The sequence below is a fragment of the Eriocheir sinensis genome, chromosome 4 (assembly GCF_024679095.1).
Source record: "Eriocheir sinensis breed Jianghai 21 chromosome 4, ASM2467909v1, whole genome shotgun sequence".
In the NCBI taxonomy this organism is placed as follows: Eukaryota; Metazoa; Arthropoda; class Malacostraca; order Decapoda; family Varunidae; genus Eriocheir; species Eriocheir sinensis.
Genome location: NC_066512.1, coordinates 24,283,070 through 24,303,268, shown reverse-complemented (window position 1 = coordinate 24,303,268; position 20,199 = coordinate 24,283,070). Strand labels below are relative to the sequence as shown.

Sequence of the window (20,199 nt, the reverse complement as noted above, 5' to 3'; positions counted from 1 at the left end):
CTGATTTTGTTTACCTCTTGTTTATGTATTTATTTATTATTATTATTATTATTATTTTTTTTTTTTCATCTTTTTCTTCCTCCTTTTTTTGGGGGGGGGCTATTTTTCTTGTTTTTTGCCTTCTGTCTTTTTTTCTTGCTCTCTTTCCTTTTTGTTTGTTTTCATCTTTTTCTTCGCTGTTTTTCTTTTCTTTTTTTTCTTTTTTTTCTTCTTTTTTTTAGGGGGGCTATTTTTCTTGTTTTTTGCCTTCTGTCTTTTTTTCTTGCTCTTTTTCCTTTTTGTTTTTCATCTTTTTCGTTGCTATTTTTCTCGTTTTTCTGCCATTTGTCTTTTTCTTCCTTTTTTCTTGTTTTTCATCTCTCTCCCTCCCTTCGTCCTTTCCCAGAATTTATATCAAGGTCAGTACTTTATCACCTTTTTGAACTTTATTCTTTCATTACAGCAAAATACGTTAAGGTGAATACAAAAGCTCCTCCTCTCATTTCTTCACGATAGCAGAGTGTGTCAAGATAAGCCTTCAATCTCTCATTCAATTGTAGCAGATTGTGTCAAAATAAGCCTTCAATCTCTCATTCAATTGTAGCAGATTGTGTCAAAATAAGCCTTCAATCTCTCACTCAATTGTAGCAGAGTGTGTCAAGATAAGCCTTCAATCTCTCATTCAATTGTAGCAGATTGTGTCAAGATGAGCCTTCAATCTCTCATTCAATTGTAGCAGAGTGTGTCAAAATAAGCCTTCAATCTCTCATTCAATTGTAGCAGAGTGTGTCAAAATAAGCCTTCAATCTCTCATTCAATTGTAGCAGAGAGTGTCAAAATAAGCCTTCAATCTCTCATTCAATTGTAGCAGAGTGTGTCAAAATAAGCCTTCAATCTCTCATTCAATTGTAGCAGAGTGTGTCAAAATAAGCCTTCAATCTCTCATTCAATTGTAGCAGAGAGTGTCAAAATAAGCCTTCAATCTCTCATTCAATTGTAGCAGAGTGTGTCAAAATAAGCCTTCAATCTCTCATTCAATTGTAGCAGAGAGTGTCAAAATAAGCCTTCAATCTCTCATTCAATTGTAGCAGAGTGTGTCAAAATAAGCCTTCAATCTCTCATTCAATTGTAGCAGTGTGTGTCAAAATAAGCCTTCAATCTCTCATTCAATTGTAGCAGAGTGTGTCAAAATAAGCCTTCAATCTCACATTCAATTGTAGCAGAGTATGTCAAGATAAGCCTTCAATCTCACATTCAATTGTAGCAGAGTGTGTCAAAATAAGCCTTCAATCTCTCGTTCAATTCTTATCACTCACTTTTCCCTTCTCGGTTGCCTTTGTTATTTCTATCCCGATGAAATATATTAAGACAAGCGCTCAGTCTGTCGCTCTAATTCCGTCACTCCCTTTTCCCGTTCTCCATTGCCGCATAATGTTTTGAGAGGCGGCTAAATTGAGCGTCTAATGCCATTATGGGGCCATGAAAGCTGGATAATGTTGGCTAATTACTGCTTTAAGTGTTTGTTTACTGAGCCAGTCACCCGGGATCATGCTTTTTTTTTTCTCTTTTTTTCTTTTTCCTGTTTTCCATTGTTCGGTGTTTAATATAAGTGTCTGTGTGTGAGAGCAACATGTGGTTTACCTTTACCAGTGGCGTTCATTTCTGTAGCTTATGGGGAAATTATCTTCAAATTGTCTATTATAAAAAGCATTCACTACCTCCTGTTTAGTTTAAGACCTTACTACCCACTACTTCTTATGCTACTACTACTACTACTACTACTACTATTTTAAAGCTTGTTTTAATACTAAGACCCAAGATAGAGAGAAAGAGTGACAGACAGACAGAATTTCCATTGTGGGCGATTTCTCTTATTCTTTATCCTTAACATATTTATTTGCCTGCACCTTCCCCTCCCTCCCTCCCTCCATCCATCCCTCCCTTACCCAACCCTTCATTCCCATCACTCACCATTTCCACATGTCCATCCCTTTCATTCCCTTGCCTTCCCTTCTCTTTCATTCCCTTCCCTTCCCTTCCCTTTCGTTCCCTTCCCTTCCCTCTTCCGTCCCCTGAAAAATCTCATCTGCACTTTCCAAACTTTCCATTCTGTATTCCACATTTTTTTTATGGCGTTTGCTGATTGCTCTGGTCTGTGTGTGTGTGTGTGTGTGTGTGTGTGTGTGTACAGTATGGCTCCAAGCTTTAATATTTTCCCAGAAGTACAGATCTTAGGTCAGGTGAATGAAGATTAAGTTTAAGTAGATGTGATTGTAGTTCCTTGTGACAGAATTATCGGATTATCTCATGGATCTCAATAGTAATAGTAATAATAATAGTAATAATAATAATAATAATAATAATAATAATAATAATGTTAAGAAGAAAAATAAGAAGACTGATGATGATAATTGATCCCCCCTCCTCCTCCTTAGGCTGGACTGTTTCCGCAAGACTTACCGGCAGGAGGGTTACTTTGGGATGTACCGCGGCTCCGGGGTGAACATCCTCCTCATCACGCCGGAGAAGGCCATCAAGCTCACCGCCAACGACTTCTTCCGCCACCACCTCACCACCAAGGAAGGGTGAGTGCGCCACGTAGGGAGGGACACACCTATTTCAATTTTTATTATTTCTATATTTTCATTTTCTTTGATTTTCTATTCATCATCATTCATTTCAATTTCATTTGTTTTTTTATTTTCATTCATCAGAGGTAGCAAACCAAACTACTGCTCCCGAATAGAAAAAGTCATGTGAAGCTTAATTTTTTCTACCATGGTTGTCAGACTTCAGCATTTTCCTTCGGGTAGTTTATCCTTTAGTCACATAACTGGTGAGATTCTTAACCCGGTAGCAGCAACGGGCCAAATTTGTGACTTTACCGTGTACCAGCGACAGGCCAAATTTTTGCCATGATGTAAACCCCCCAAAATAGATGATGCATAAACTGATCACAAATGCGTTGATATTTATATTATGAAACGGTTTGCTTGAGTGATGATTTTTTCTCATTATTCTCACTCAGAGGGGCCTTTAAGAAACATGATCCCCGCAGCTACCGGATTAAAAACACTACATTCTTATTCCTCTTGTGACATCTCGGCGCTATGTGACTTCCAATGTACACCCTCACTCACACCTACTCAGTACCTCCCTTTCCATCCCCGTCTCCAGCAAGCTTCCCATCCAGCGCGAGATGATGGCGGGCGGCCTGGCGGGGCTGTGCCAGATCGTCGTCACCACCCCCATGGAGCTGCTCAAGATTCAGCTGCAGGACGCCGGACGGGTGGCTGCGCAGGCTGTTGCTAGTGAGTATTGGTGGAGGGGGGCGGGGGGGGTCAGCATAGTCGGAAACCATAAAAGTGGTCAGGTGAACAAAGAATAAGTTTAAGTAGATGTGATTGTAGTTCCTCATGACAGAATTACCGGTGTTTACTTTACTTATGACTTCTGACGTTTATACTTTCTGAACGCTCCTTCAGATGTTTATACTTCTCGTCTGGCCGCTCCTTCCGTTTGCTTGTCCAGGAGCAGCAAATAGTGAGCTTTTTTTTTTCTGTCTTTGTTTATTTCCCTTGAGCTGTGTCCTTTACCATAAAGAAACATCAGTAGGACTAAATAGATAACCTCAGTGGAAACGTTTTCAAGTGTCGTGTGTCAGTGTTTTACCCCACAGTAGTAAAGTATAAATGTAGATTCATTTCACTACTTCACCAATCATTAACAGCCTGGCACACTGACAACACACAGCTTCACCTCTGTCGTACACTAGTAGAGGTCTTCTTTATCTCATCTTCCACTCACACAGCATCTTAGTCCACATCCTAATCCAAGTCTTAGTTCGAGTCTTAGGTCAACATTGTAAGACACTTTTGCTTCTCACATCAACTCTAAAGGTCAAAGAGGGGATCAGTCAGGTTCTAATGAGTGTTTCTTTAGGCTCATGCTACTGAGGAAGGGTCAAACTACCACCAGGGTCATAAAACTACTCCAGGAAATGCTCTCAACTCATAGGAAAGCCCTGTCAAATATGTGCACTTGGGCGACGAAATGTTTTAAAATACGACCCTTAGTCAGGACACCTCTCCACCCGAAATTGACCTCTCGTTTGGCCACTCTAAACTATCTTCTGTTGTGGGAGTGGCAAGTAGCGGGCCTTTGTTTTTTTTTTTTTTTTTTTTTTTTTTTTTTGCCGACTTTTGTTGTAAAAAGTCTGAACCTCGGACCAACACCAGTGCAATATAGAACTGATCAACATGAACTTCCTCTCCCTCCACCTTCCCCAGTGTCTGATCACCTCCATCACACACTAGAGGTCTTCTGTCTCACATCCTTCATACATGTCTGTCAGAACCACCAACCACGACCACCAAAGCAATATAAACAACGCAGACTCCCTCTCTCCCCACAGGCGGTAACGCAGCCACTGTCCCCAAGATCTCGGCCACCTCCATCACCCTGCGGCTGCTGCGGGAGAAGGGCATCGTTGGCCTGTACAAGGGCACTGCCGCCACCATGCTCAGGGACGTCTCCTTCTCTGTCGTCTACTTCCCGCTCTTCGCTCACCTCAACTCCCTTGGGCCGCGCAAGTCTGATGGATCGGGTGAGTGTTGGGGCTGGTTGTCAGGTTGTTTCTTTGGGAGGATGTGTGCGTGTGTATGTGTTGTAGATGGTGGGAGGGTGTTTGTGTGTGGATGTGGACATGGTTTGTTTTTATGATAACACACACACACACACACACACACACACACACACACACACACACACAACCACCACTGCTAATCGAAACACGCAACCAGCACTGCCTTAAGATACTAACTAACCCTTGCCTTCATGTCCCAGGCGAGGCGGTGTTCTGGTGTTCCTTCCTCGCCGGCTGTGCTTCGGGATCGCTGGCAGCCCTGGCGGTCAACCCCTTCGATGTGGTGAAGACCCGGCTGCAGCTGCTGACCAAGGGCTCCCAAGACACGCAGTACAAAGGGATCGTGGATGCTATAATGTGAGTGTCTGGGCGGGGAAAAGAAGGAGAGGGAGGGTGAGGGAAGAGGACTATTTTTTGAAAGGGAGATAGAAAGTGGGTTCAGGGAAGAGGAATTATGTTATGAGAGGAAGGAAGGAAGATAAAAGGTAAAGTTTGGAGCATACGCTATACCTGTGCGTGACGGCAGTGCTGATCTCCATCCCGTTGGTGGGAGAGAACCCATTGATGACATCCAGGTTACCACAGTTTACCTTCCCCAGAATTCCCAGGTTACCACAGTTTACCTTCCCCAGTATTCCCCGAGTACCCATTTTTCAATCATTCAGAAGGGAAGGATGAACAGTTGGGCGAGCTGCACGCTGACTGCCCATGCCGGGATTTGAACCCAGGCCCGCAGATCTGCAGTCATTTACGCTAACCACTGTTTTGCAGAGGAAGGAAGGAGGTTATGATATTGTAGGATAAGGGAAGGACTGATTCTTGTCACTGCATTGATTAAATCTATGATATGTAATCTAAGGAAAGAAAAAATGTAAGGTAAGTGAAGGAAAATAAGACCTGCACTGTGAAGGTAAATTATGTAAGATGAATGAAGGAAAACAAGACCTGCATTGTGAAGGTAAATTATGTAAGATGAATGAAGGAAAACAAGACTTGCATTGTGAAGGTAAATTATGTAAGATGAATGAAGGAAAACAAGACTTGCATTGTGAAGGTAAATTATGTAAGATGAATGAAGGAAAACAAGACCCACCATGTGTGAACTCTTAAGCTTCAGCCCAACCACCACCTCTCTCTTCCACAGCACCATCATCAAACAGGAGGGGCCGCGGGCGTTCTTCAAGGGAGGCGCCTGCAGAATGATCGTCATCGCGCCGCTCTTCGGTATCGCCCAGATGGTCTACTACTTTGGCGTGGGCGAGGCCATCCTGGGCTACAAGAAGTGAAGGGGGTCAGAACAGTAGAAGTAGGAGAACCACCAACAGCAGCAGCAACAAGAACAGTAGCACCAGTAGCAGGGATAGGAACGGCAGCAGCTCTCGTCATGCCCCCAAAGACTCTGGCAAGCTCAAACAAGGTAGACAAACGGACAGATGGACAGGTTCAGGTGAGGTGGAAGGTGTTCATGCAGTATTTGAGTCTTGGATTATGCACGGAAAGTTACCGTTCACGTGACAAGCATCTTTATCGTCTCATCTGTGTCATTTCTGCGTGGTGTGGGTGCCAGCTTAAGACTGGCGATAGAATGCTCAGAACCTTCGCACCATGCAGAGACAATGCAGCTGCTAGTCACATGAACGGTAACTTTCCCGAGCATAGCAGGTTGTTGGAGTATTATTTGCACTCTCTTACTGATGCACCGGGTTATGTATTTAGCTGGAGTTGCCATACAAGAGATCTGTCTGGGTCCTAGTTCTCCTAAGATGGGTTTGCTCAGTATTCAGTTGCACTTATTGCAGACTGTACTATTTCGTTCTGCCGTGTGGTCCTTGTTCTCTTAAGATGGGTTTGCTCAGTATTTCCCTGCAGCCACCTACTACTGCAGATCATGTGTTTCGTGCAGTATTCTAACTAGTATTGTTTCAGCTCGCTTACTGAAAGATTTAACCGACACTTTTTATGTGCACCCATTGACGAGTTAGCTTTTGCTTCAGTCAGTATTAAGAAATCGGTATGCCAAACTTCTTGCTGGGATCCTGAGTCTAATTGGTATTAAAGGAGATATTGCGTTACTGAAGTGCTGAATGTTCTGCCAAATTGTTACGTTACTGTTCTCGAGAGCGGTTTGAATGAGTGAGATGGAATGAGTGTTAGAAGAGAAAGAGAGAGATGTTCCATACGAGAATTTGGTCTTGTGTTGAAGGCTGAATGGAGAGTAAGAAACAGTTGACAGAAAAGATCGATAAATATATGAGTTGTCAAATCTATCAAATTGTTACGTTATCATTTGCAAGAACAGTTTGAATGAGTAAGACAGAGGAGCAAATGTTTGAGGAGAGAGAGAAAGGTGCATCGTAAGAGAGTATGGTCTTGTGTGGAGGCCGGATGGAGGGCAAGAAACAGGTGTCAGAAAAGGTAGATATATGAGGTGTGTCATGACTAAGGGATTTACTTTTTTTACAGTAAAGGAAGCAGCTCAACGGCAAAAATAAATGAAAACAAAAATGCCTGATGAAAGAAAGCAAAGTACTATACCATTACGTTATCATGACACCCTTAAACTCCTCCGTCATTGCACGCCTCATGTGGTTCGTGGAAGAGGAAGTAAATAGGAGCTGAATAAAAAGAAGAAATAGTTATAGTGATGGCCAGGCGAATACTGTAGGCCTACGTAATGTTTAGGTGATTTTCGTCAATGTGTAAAGTTAATATGATGGGCCAGGTAAATAATATAGACTTCTAACACTGACTGAGAAAAGGCAATATAATGTTTGGGTTATTTTGGTCAATGTCTGGATAGTTATTGTGAAGGTCAAGATGAATAACATAGGCTACTAACACTGAGGGAAGGCCGTTTAATGTATGGGTGATTCTGTTTAGTGTGTGGAGAGTTATCGTAATGGCCTAGCTAATATTCAGGGCTGCCAACACTGAGGAACGGTCGTGTAATGTTCGGGGGATTCTCTTTAATGTGCGGAGAAGAGTCGTGGCAAAGCGAGGGTGAGTATTAAACATTCCCAGCGAGCTTCACGTAAAGAGTGCCGTTGTTTTCTTTCCTCCATTGCACTTGTCCCTTGGCTGTGCTCCCTCCCTACCTACTTCTCTCTGTCCCAGTTTATAAAAGAAATCCGTTTTATTTCCTCTCATTTTTTCTCCTCTCCATTCTTCCTGTGTATATGGCATGTGCATGTGTTCAGTATATTCAGGTTCTAAATTGAGTTGTGTGTGTGTGTATGTGCATGTGTATATAAAAGAGTAATAACAATGAAACTAATCACGGAGGGGATGTATAGTACTATATTTTTACCCAGGCAAGCAGAGTTACCACCACACTTTTCCTTCATTTAGTCTAAACATCCCATTATAGTTTACTTTTTTTTCTACCTTACCACATCACTTTATTCAGCACCATGTCCTTTTTTTCACCCCCAACGTCTATTCCACCTTACTACTTATTCTTTTTCATATAGCGTCCTTTATTTTCACCTCACCTTCGTACATTGCCGTGACTTTCCCTTACATCAAAGTGTCTCTCTTCTTTCACTTTGCTGTCTGCCTCCACCTGACCACAGTGACATATTGCTCACCTTCCCATACAGCACCTTGTCTTTCCCTTACCACACCTTACTCCATACATCGCTGTGTCTTTCCCATGCAGCGTCGTGTCCCTCTTCCCTCACCTTACTGTTTATCTTCACCTGACCACAGTGCCCTTACAGTTCTTCTCTCCTTTATCACATCACCTCTCCGCACACCACCTGGTCTTTTTCTGTCACCTCCACCAGCTATCCTGCCTTACCTGGACACATTGACATCTCTCTTCCCTCACCTTACTGTTTACCTTTACCTGCTCACAGTGCCATATAGCCTACAGTTCTCTCCTTCATCACATCACCTCTCCGTACACCACCTGGTCTTTTTCCGTCACCTCCACCAGCTATCCTGCCTTACCTGGACACATTGACATCCCTCTTCCCTCACCTTACTGTTTACCTTTACCTGCCCACAGTGCCATATAGCTTACAGTTCTCTCCTTTATCACATCACCTCCCAATACATCAGCACATCTTGTTCCTCTACCCCCTGTGTCTATTCCACCCTACCTCTACATTTCCGTGTCTCTTGTTCCTTTCTACACCTTACTGTTGACCTCCACCTGACCACAGTGCCATATTGCTTCTGATACTTGACCCAGCCTATTCTCCCACCACCCCACTCACTCACCCTCACCCCAGCTGCCTAGGGGAACGTCACCCAAGACTAGCCAGGAATCAAACCTCACGCTGCGATATTAGTGCTGGTCAGGCTGCTGTGCTTCCTTGTGCTGTGCTGTGCTGTGCTATGCTGTTTTAAGTAGTTGTAGGTCATGTATCTCCGTTCCCCAAGATTGCATCCCAACTGTAGTACAAAATAATAGTTTGATCTGTAGCTGAGGGAGAAGAATGTTTCTGTCCGCTGGAGGTCGTCATTTTTGAGTCATGTCTACTCGGTGGGTCGAATTTAAAGGGATCCATGATTTAAAGACCCTACTCAGCGCTGACTCTTTGTTGACGCATTATGGAAGACAAACTCAGTGATGCTCATAGTCCCTAAAAGTTGTCCTGTAAATCCAGATGTTTAAGTATACATAGCTTGCTCAGACAAAAGAATAACTATAATCTTATCAGTGCCATATTGATTCTGATCTGACGCAACTTATTCTCCCATCAACTCACTCACTCACCCATCACCTGAGCTGCCTAAGAGAGTCACCCACCCCAGAATAGCAATAAAGATAAATTTGATTCAATAGAATAATATGAAAATACTAATCAAATCATTCTAATAGACTAACAGGAAGGGTCACAGTAGATTCTGGGCTCATAAAAGATGCCATCTAGCCGATCGAAGGAGCTAACTGGCCTGCCCAAGTGTGGTGTGGTGTGGGGGTGGTGTGTTGGGGCAGCTCAGTGCAATACAAGTCACTGTAATGTTGGTGATGAGGTGATTCAACTGCTAAATGAAAGTTCACAAAGTTCCCCTCAGTATAATAACTAAGAAATGCTCCCTAAATCCACCCCCAACACCAATACCCACACCCACACCTCAGTGACCTCGGCCGGCAGTCTCCCATCAGTTACTACGAGGCAATACACGTGACTCCAGTAGTCCATAGTCCAGAGTCCCTCCACTGAGCCGACTAATCATTGTAGTCCTTCACTGCCTAGCTGCTTGTCATGTTGTAGTTGGTTTCCTTGTCTCTTCTTCATTTAACGTCCTTATTTTTCCTTATGGGGTTGGACAGACTTGGTTTCCTTGCCCATGCTTCATGCTTCACACCACTTGGAGAAATATTGATAACACACCTTTTTCTCTCACAAGTTAACCCCTTTCTTTCCCTAGTTTTGCAGTCATATAGACTTGTATTTATAAAGTTATTTCTGTTTGAGTTTCATGTTAAAAGATGAATAGCTGGAAATGTGAATGTAGATATTTCTGTATATGAGTTTCATGTTAAATAGTCACTCGTGTGTTTTTAATTTCACGGGAAATTTTTTAAAGATTTTTAATGATCTGTATGATACATCTGTTATAATTGTTATTTGTGTGTTATTTTGAAAGATTATGCCAACAGATTTTTTTTACCCATTGTACATGTAATGGTACTCTTTGTTGAATCAGCTTGAACACTAAAGAGTTCTGGTGCTCAAAAAGAAACCTGAGCTGTGTGTCTTCTGATGATACAGTTCAGTAGAACCGTATGTCATATCAGCAAGATAACCTGAACCTTTGCTTCCTTCAGCCCTCGAGGATATGTGTAGTTAGGTCTGTGTTGTGTAGAGATGCTGTACGTGTGACCAGTACCAGCAAGCCTGTAGATCAGTGCTGTGACAAGTAAGTGCCTCGTCTGTACCCAGCACGGCCATGCAGGTCTGTGTGTTGTAAGGTACACATTGCACACCATGATGCATACTGTGATGCATCCAACAGTAATATGAGTAATACTTGACAAAATTTATTCAACCCAGGCTCAGGGGTTAATGAAAACCGAGGCAACACGCAGATTTTTCAGCGTATGTCCCCAGCTCTACCTTCCTTACTATGGTCAGGGTTGACTTAGTGGGTCTATATCCAAGTGCTGAAACACAATCATTTAGTCCTGTAGTCAGGATGATCCATATTTGGCTATTTCACCTCACAGCCAGGCTTGCCTCACTGTGTAGTCCAAACCATCTTGTGTGACTGTCTGGCCATGTCTGTATAAATTCCAAAACCTGCATCTCCCAACCTGCATGGCAAAGACCGGCTGCCTGTGGCCTATAACTAATGTTTTGAGTGCTGTTCAGGAAAACCAAATCTAGTACTCATTTATGCCACTGACAGCCAAGAATCCATGACTGGCTGTGATCATTGCTGACACCCTGAGCCTCTGCCGTGTGGTGTGTTGTTGAACCTTCAGCACCACCCTGGCATCTGTTCCTCAATGCCACATCAGTGTTACAGTTCAGCTCTAGAGTAATCCATAAAAACAGCTCCAGTATTCCAAGTGCAATTTAAGGAAGCTTCAATAAGTATTCACGGTGCAGTATAAATAAGCTGTAAGTAGCAGAGTCCCGTTGGTACATATATTGCATACCACACATTACACATATTTTCATATTGACCTGCATGACCAAAAATAAATCCATGACTCCATTATAAATAAGTATTCCGTGCGCACTTGTTACATTGGCACTTCTTCACAGCACTTAGAAATTAAGAATGTATGTAGTGTTGAGTGGGGTGTTCCGAGTGTATGTGTGCATGTCCACCAACATCTCCAGCTGTTGTGTACGTGTTGTGCTGAGTGTTGAGTGTTGGGGTGTTGATCGGTGTTTCCATGTAAAGGTGTGATGCTACATGGGGACACACTTGAGGTGGATGGCACGGTCAGGTCCTGGCTGTCCCACACTTTAAAGGATGTCGTGTGTGACAGGCGCCGGATTTTTCAAAGGTATTAGTCTTCGTCAACAACAATGTGGCTGATTTGTCTTTTTTGACTCGTTTTTCAAGGCATGGTTAATTGGTTTTACTGATTTTTCTATAGCACTTTTTACTCAACTTTGTGAAAATCAAACACTTCCAACTAACTGTCCCAACAATGAGAGTAAAAAGACAAACTAGCCACAGAACTGTTAATAAATACTAATATGATGTTTAAAAAATCTGGTGCCGTCCGTGGTGTAGTGCGCCCAACAGAGGAGCTGTGAGTGTGATGCTGTGTGGTCACCTTCAGGGTCTTGATCCGCGTAGCAGCTGGTGAACCCTCATGCTAGGAGAGGACGTGTGTGCTTGTCCATAAAAATATTGCAGAGGTACTATTTTAGAAGAGAACACAAGTATACATAAATATATATATATGATTGGATGTTTTAGTTAATGCTACTTACTATAGAGTATATTATATAGAGTGTCAGGTGTTTACCAATGTATAATGGGGTTGTGTAATAGAGAAGTGGTTGTGACAATAATTTGCTGCATGTCTATGAACAGTTTAGGAACAAGATATTAAAGGCAAACAAAGACAGGCATTGCAGATCCCATTGAAGATACTGGAAAACTGACAGTAACTTCAAACTTCTTCATGCACCAAATGACAGACAAAAATTATTATTATTTTACCATTCATTGCTATGTTTTTTAATGCTAAAAAAAATTGCAGCCAATTCTTTCATTTCACACAATTTGTCTTCCTCACGGCCTTGCTTGGCTTCATGTTTTATAATGGCAAGACTGGCTCATCCCACGTCCTGCAGGACTCAAGGGATGAGCCAAGTTTGCACAGGATTCTTGGCCCTGTACATAATTGCCAAGAGGATCCTGTGCTATTATTTTGACGGAAGTTTTTTATTTAGTGATATTCAGTGTTTTAGGAGTAATGTTAATGGCAGCTTTGCGTGGTTCTTTTTGTGATGGCAAGCGCTTCCTGTACCGGTGTAAAAGACAGACACAGGGTGATGCCTCACCCTTGTCAGGGAACGTCCAGGCACCTGCCGCACCGGACACCTGCTGCTTCCCGCCAGGTGTCAGATGACTTCTGTTCTGTTCTTCCATCAGCAACTGTGTTGCTCATGCACTTTACTTTCATTAATGCTTTTGTTAAAGTACTTGTACATAAGAAAGTGCCTTCATGGGTACTGATAAAGAGTAAGTAGTCTTCCACATATGATTTGCACATTGCCAATACTGGTAATGGTATTAAAGTCTGCTTCATGATGCTCCACACAAGCATGATTACTTATCACCCACTAACACCCAGTGAATATAATGTTATAAATTTCCTGTCTTAAAAAGCTTGTAACAGAAATATTTGTACTGAACAATTACATTGTCTGGAGGTGTTCTCCTGTAACTCAATACACAGTAAAATTATATCATGATTATTAATACATCAGAGGAGGAATGTGTTCTGGGGCACCATTGAAACCTGTCTCCGTCGTGCGGGTGTTGTCAGGGACATTTTGGTCTAAAGACAATGACAGATTTCTGGTGCATCAGACTTCCTGGCACAAGTCAGTATTAGGTGAACAAATAATGTCTTAAAATTACTGTGGAAATGTCATATTAGGAAGAACATTTACTATTACTAAAAGCAGTGCACTGATGTTGATTTATGTCAAAAAATTCATAATCTAGGTATTTACAGTTGCCAAACAATGTTCCAATGAAATATTTCTTCATGTGAGAATTCAAGACCCACAAATTATAATTGTTACTGCTGTGACTCAAATGTTTGTGACCTTGTTGGATTCCTTCCCAGAAGACCCGAGGCTGCCAGAGGGGGACAGTGACATGATGAGTCATGAGAGGGCAATAAAATAACATTACTGAGGTTCAACTGTATTTGCATATATAAAATATAAATATACACAATATTTACAAAACGATCACAAAGCAAACATTTGTCATGTGACTGTACACTGTCATCCACGTGGGAGTCAGACTGTTTAGGTGTCAGTTCTAATGCAACATTTGGGCAGATGATGATGGGCGTCAGGCTCAAGATAAGTTCAGTAATGTTCACTGACTAGATTTACTTGTCACTAAAAAAATAATGCAGATGAAGTGAACATCCAATCTTTCTTTTTATATACCACTATATGCAAAAATAGGAGATTTACAAGTTGAGGGGCTCAAGAAACCTTATAATTTGTAGCAAAAATACTCCAGATGGGTTACAATAACACTGTTGTCAGGACCCCTCTCCCTGGCAGCCAGCCACCAGCCGGCTGCCTCAAGACAGGATGTCTGGGCATGCTGAGTGCCTCTTAGGCCCAGCAAACCCTTTCAAGCCCACTTGCACTCTTCTTAACCTGGCACCACCCATGAAGACTTCAATTCCACACTTCCTGCTGCTGAGTGCCACGATGCACATAATCATGTGGTTTCAATCTCCACATGCCGGTGTTCCCAATTATTGTCCGGCCATTGCTGGTAGTTGTAATTTTTGCCATTAAGTTTTCTATTACAATCATTTCTGTGTATTCTACAATTTGTTTCCATGTTCATGCACCCAAACTTACAAATCTCAAATTTTCATCACTAAAATCCATCATGTGCCATTACCTACAGGTTCCCTGCATCAACTTTTGTCTCCTACCAACCTAAGCTTTAAATGTGTTGATGGCAAAGATTAAAACAAGTTTTGACGGGAATAAAATTAATAAAAACAGGTAACAATATTATAACAGTCTGGTTTCTTGAAAAGTAAAACAGATGGCACTGTAGGTCATAAAATATATACTAAATTTAGTACTGAACATTAATGACAGCAGGCCTCATAACATTCAAACTATCCTGACAATTGGTTTCCTTTGTTATGCTAGAATGTTTATGGAAAATCACTTCCATGGCTTTGCATCGTGTTAACACATAACCGAGAAAATCATCATAAGAAATACCTTCCTACGTAATGTCTGTCATCTTGTACACCAATTAATTTAACTAAAACCTCACCTCACGCTCATGTGGGCATGGCAGTGAATGTGTACAGAAGCTTACAAAACTGATGACCTTTTCATGAAGACATTGCCTGACTTTTATGCATTCTTTACTTAGCATGGTTGTTTTTACATCCATTATTGTAAAAAGATTAACTTCAGTAAAACAGACACACTCCCCATGTCCAGCCACACTCAAGACTTCGGCAGTGCTCGGCAGGAGGAGGCCACTGAGGGAGCCATGTGTTTACCGGGTCCCATCCCTCACTGTGTCTGTCTGTGTGTGTATACTTTAATGGCACACACAATAGTGCACAGTCTTCCTCCTCCTCCTCATTGTACTGTCATGCACTCAACACAACACAGGGCTCAGAACACGCCTCCCTTATCTGCTGTGGCCGTTGACCCTCACGCTAGGCCGGGTCGCTGCTGCCACTCCGCCCTTCTCAGAGGTCATCATGGAGTCTAGGAACTGGGTGAGGAGCTTGACCAGGGAGTGCCGCTTGAACCTGCCAGCCTCATGCACCACCTCCCGCACCATCTTGAGCCGGGACTCGTAGGAACCCTGCACCGTGTTCAGCTGGTCAAACAGCGTCCGGAAGTCTGAAAGGTAAAGCAGAGCTGTGACCATGAGGACCATGCTGTGGAAGGACTGAAGTTGGTATTGTCAGATGCTTCCTCCTCTCACATCACCTATTTCCAAAGGCCAAAAAGGAGATTAATCAGGTTCTAGTGAGTGTTTTTCCTGGTTCATGATACAGGAGAAGAGTCAAACTACTACCAGGTCATTAAATTACCAGTGGAAATGTCCCAAACTCCTAAGAAAGCCTTGTCAAATATATGTGCTTGGACGCCGAAATGTTTAAAAATACGGCGCTGAGTGGCAATGGCTGACAACAAATGAAATGGTGAATGTGAAATGCTATGGTGAGCATATCCATCCCTACTGAGAAGACCGTCTGTTGGGGAAGGCCAGAGGATGACACTTGCAAAGAGGAAACAGCAATGGATGAAAGACAACACAAGACATTCAAAACATACATGATCCTTGACAATTAATCAATCAATCAGTTGGGGTATACGCCAGGGGGCATGTCACCATGCCCACCCTACAACGCCAAACCCAGGGGTTCCTCCAGGCTCAAGCCTTGCAGGAAAGCAACAGAGCTGCAGGAGATCCCAGAAAACCTTGCAATGCACTGATTCAAATACTTCTCAAGATCAACACAGGCTGCAAGCATTCCCTGCTGAATCTCACATTGGCAATCCACCAGTATGTGAAGCACTAAGATATGGTCAGTTGGTAACTTACCAGGCATGAACCCAGACTGCTTAGGTTTCTGCATCTTCAGCAGCTGGCTGCAAATCCACATCAGCAATGGCTAGGCAAGGACTTTGTCTGACACACTGAGCAGCTTAATATCAATGAAGTTGTTGCAGTCCAGGCAGTCCCCTCTCCATCTCCAGATAGGGACGACCAACCCCCTCTTCCAGTTAGGAGGAATGGTACCAGGTTGCAGTAAAAGGTGTGCTTCAGCCTAACTCACATTATACGCTCATCAACCAGAGTAACCACCACCACAAATGGCTGCAGTTGGCAGGAGATGCCCATAGCTACCCGTTCTAAGACAGACACCATTGCTCATGCCAGACCAGTTATAGGTGTACCCAATACTACTGATTTCGCCACTGCCAGGCCTCCTCGTCTCAGAGAGTCCCACCATGTGCACCCTCACCCTTCTGAGCTCATCTGATGGGTAGGGCAGTCAGTGATCCTCCAAGAGGTTCAGGATGTTCCAGGAGCCCACACACAGAGCCCTCCAAAGGTTAATTGAAGGTTAAGCCCTTCCTCTTCAAGATGCAGGGGTCCCGTAGACTTTGCCAGTATGCGTCACTGACAGCAGGCTTGCCCAATGCAGATGCATTGAGGAAGCTTGCCACACAATAAGGCCCCCTTGCAAAACCAGATCAGGGTCGAGGCTCCCACTACAATCCCGACTTCTACTTTTTTATTTGTTTTTGGCAGGGTAAGGGTTTTGTTGTGGGGGAGGGGGTGCAAACCCTTCCCATGAACCAACCCAAATCAGGGGTTGGAATAACAGACTGACTTCTAACCATAAAGCAGGGACACAGGACCCCTGGGAGGATAAATCCCCCAGTTACCCAAAGAAAAAACATGAACAGGAAGGAGGGGAAAAACAGCTTGGGGAAGTTGATGACGCTGCATTCCACATCATGATGGATCAGCTCCTGCCCAAATCCTTGACAACTGTATGAATATTATCATAACTGTAATGACACACGAAGAAGTAAGGTTCAAGAGCATTGCCTCTGTTTCACTCCCTCCTATGACCTCTCACCCTTCCAACCCTCCCAAGACTAATGCTTGCTCCTCTCCCTTACCTGCTGGTTCTTGCATGACTCCTAACAGACTGACACAAAATCCCTCCTAGTCCCTCCCTTTACTCCTACACCCAGCTTTCAACCCAGTAACATAGCTAGGGGAAATTTTAAAATGCTACAATATCTGGACCTCCATTGGAAGGGGGCCCTAAAGTTAGTAATTTGAGGGAGCTGGAAGGCCCCCTCAAAATACCCTGATATTAAATCCAAGCCACCCAAACCCCCAAAGCTATAGCTGTGCCCTTATCTCCACCTTTCCCCTCCCTCCTCCTCCTCCCTCCCTCCCTCTCCCCATCTCCCAAGTTAGTGTTTAACCCACTAGCAGCGACAGGCCAAATTTGTGCCATGATATAAACCCCCCAAAATAGATGATACATAATCTGATCACAAATGCTTTGATATATATTATGAAATGGTTTGTGTGAGGGGTGATTTTTTCTCATTTTTCTCACTTGGAGGGACCATTAAGAAACATGATCCCCGCTGCTACCAGGTTAATGCAAGTTAGTAATGCAAAGTCCTTACCTCCTCCAACCCCACAAGGGAAAATAAGAATGTTAAACGAGAAGACAAGGAAGAACAACGCCCTTACCTCTTCCTGGCTTCTTCACAAGCTTGAAGCAGATCATCTTCAGCTCCTTGTTGTAAGTCTTGGTGGCCTGTGTGTCAGCTGGTGGGGGAGGAGCAGCAGGAGTGGTGTTGGTAGTGGTAGTGGTGGTGGTGGTGGTAGTGGTAGTGGAGGTGTTGGTGACAGTGGCAGCAGTGGTGGCAGTGGTGGTGGTGGTATTGGAGGTAACAGTGGTGGATGCAGATATGGGGGAGGTGGTGGAGTTGACGGGGGCAGAGACTGATCCTCTCCGCTGCTCGTTGGGGAGAACAATGCCATTCTTTTCTGGAGGCTCCTCGCTGGGTTCCTCGGGGGGCGGGGTGAGGCTAGGGGGCGAGGTGAGGCTGGGGGGTGGGGTGAGGCTCTCGTAGTCTGTTTCGTAGGCGTCCAGGCTGCTGCCTGGGCTGCCAGCGCTTAGGCCCACCTCCTCATCCCGCAAGGAGGGCGGCGGTGGAATAACATCTGGTGGAAATGAAGTGTGAAATTAAGGTTTTACAGACTCGCTAACAATCACAGTGCATTCAGTACACAACCAAAAAATTGAGATGCACTTATGGTGTCAATATGATTCACTTAGTCAAGTCTGCATATTATAAGTCAGACAAAGCCATGACTATTCAGTGCATCAAGCCTGGATGTGCTCCAAGACAACCTACAATAACTCTAACTGATGAAAAAACAATAACACTTGTGAACCAAAACCAATTCATGTGCAGCATTCTAATCAGCACTCATATGATCAGAAAACAATACCAGGGGAAATTTATGTGAAGTACAATACTTAACTATTGTCTGGAGATAAGATATATTTCTGTTTGTATATCTCTGCTCAATTTTTCAAGTTTTTTTTCATTCTGAGAACTAAGTGGAGTGGTGGATACAAACTGTCCAAAAATCTTCAGCAGAACTATCGAGCCTTACCCCCGTTCAGCATCGGGTGAGAGTCGCCTGGCAGCAGGTGAGGCGGCCGCTCCTCCGTGGGGGGCGGCGGGGCAGGGGAGGCGGCAGGGTTGGGGGAGCCAGGCGGGGACACACTCATGATGCCGGGGGAGTAGGCAGCATTGGGGATGGCGGGCGTCCCGCCGTAGCAACTCCCAGGCTGGAAGATGGGCGTGTCCGGCCTCTCGGGTCTTTGGAGGACAGGGGACATCTCTGGCCGGGGCTCAACCACCCTCTCTTCCACCCTTGGGGGCAGGGGGGAGTCTGGGGGGCTTATGGAGGGGGTGGGGGAGGGGCAGGGACTAGAGGGAGGGGTTGAGGCAGGGCTGGTGCAGGGGGTGGAGGTGGGGCTCCTCCGCACCCTTGACAGCGTGAAGTCATGGGGCAGCGGGCCGCGACGCCGTTTGTTAGGCCGCCCGGCTGTGGCCTGGGCCTCTGCTGGCCTCTTGGAGCCCCGGCCACCGCCACTGGCACCACCGCCAGCACCCATCAGGTCCACATCTGCCTCATCCACCATCATCGACATCTTCTGTGTGGGTGCCAGGGGTAAGGTTAGGACGTCCTCCTCACACAAAACAAATATGTTCACATCATACACAAAATTGTAGGAAGTCTGAGATAACGTGATGAAAACTTCTACACATAAATATGTTAACAACAGAGATAATAATAACTGACCTTGTCTATCTTGAAAGGGTTACCAAACATGTGTTGCCTGACCGGGGTGGACTCAATCTCCCTCAGGGGTGGCGTCATCTTCTTTAGGTAATCCTTGAAGGGGGAGAAAGTGGGGGGAGATTAACTATTGATTATGATGCATCATTTTATCCGACAAGGTGCCATTCTAAGAACTTTTACACAAGATAATCCATATCAACACAATACTGATGGGTGTTATAATTTTTCTTATTAAAAACTACTTTAACAACGAATAAATTGTCTTTTTCAAAGTCACACCATTTGAAGAACTCTTACATAAGACAATACACTTCAACACAGCAGGTGATGGATGTTTTAACTTCCCTTATCGGAAACTAACAACAAAATACCTTTTTGAAGCCTTTCCTCCATTCTGAACATGCCAGTTTATAAATACATTATCTAACAGAACAAAAGTAGGAAGGGGACAGGGGGGTGTTGCTCACCTGATAGTTGCCCATTTGGCTGATGGGGCGACAGTGGAGTTGGTCGAGGTCACGGTCGGTGAGAAGCAATGTCAAGGAGGACTGTTGAGGGAAAAAATGTTCTGGTCAACGCACTGCTTGTTGGAGTGATGATACACAAACACCAGCCAGAAAATTATGCACAAAACAACTATGATGCTTCCCAGGTAATCACACCAGGTAAAAACAAAAACAAATGACCAATAAACCAAAGAGAAAAGCTGTATCATCTATTTCCAACATAAAATTAAGTATGGATGTAGAAAAAGCATTGATTACAAAAAAAATCATACTGTCCACCACCCAAAGAATTCTTAAAATAATGTGTAAAACTATAATGAAGCTACCCAGGCAATTACATCAGAAATAAAACCAACCGAGATGTAAACCAAAGAAAACTTGTCTCACTTTCTACCAAACCAAAGTAAACTGCAAAAATGGATAAAGGAAAGAACATTAACCAGAAGAGCTCGTGGCATTGAACAAGACTGGGAGATGATTAAG

The 20,199-nt window shown here is 43.8% G+C and overlaps 2 protein-coding genes across 6 annotated transcripts in view; one reads left to right on the top strand and one right to left on the bottom strand.

Annotated features, from left to right (window-relative positions):
* Positions 1-13,367, top strand: part of LOC126980665 (mitochondrial glutamate carrier 1-like) — a 24,768-nt gene extending 11,401 nt beyond the window's left edge. For all 3 annotated transcript variants that reach the window (XM_050830765.1, XM_050830776.1, XM_050830784.1), the window contains exons 4-8: positions 2,415-2,564; positions 3,157-3,290; positions 4,394-4,585; positions 4,825-4,981; positions 5,769-13,367. In XM_050830765.1, coding sequence (XP_050686722.1) covers positions 2,415-2,564; positions 3,157-3,290; positions 4,394-4,585; positions 4,825-4,981; positions 5,769-5,910 — 775 coding nt within the window. In that variant the 3' untranslated portion in view covers positions 5,911-13,367. The remainder of the gene's footprint in view (positions 1-2,414; positions 2,565-3,156; positions 3,291-4,393; positions 4,586-4,824; positions 4,982-5,768) is intronic.
* A 104-nt stretch (positions 13,368-13,471) lies between these two features.
* The window catches only part of LOC126980641 (integrator complex subunit 6-like), a 28,905-nt gene continuing 22,177 nt past the window's right edge, over positions 13,472-20,199 (bottom strand). For 2 of the 3 annotated variants that reach the window (XM_050830744.1, XM_050830751.1), the window contains 5 exons: positions 19,678-19,758; positions 19,211-19,303; positions 18,515-19,061; positions 17,579-18,055; positions 13,472-15,186 (listed from right to left, as the gene is read on the bottom strand). In XM_050830744.1, coding sequence (XP_050686701.1) covers positions 14,969-15,186; positions 17,579-18,055; positions 18,515-19,061; positions 19,211-19,303; positions 19,678-19,758 — 1,416 coding nt within the window. In that variant the 3' untranslated portion in view covers positions 13,472-14,968. The remainder of the gene's footprint in view (positions 15,187-17,578; positions 18,056-18,514; positions 19,062-19,210; positions 19,304-19,677; positions 19,759-20,199) is intronic. The other variant, XM_050830749.1, reaches the window with a different exon arrangement.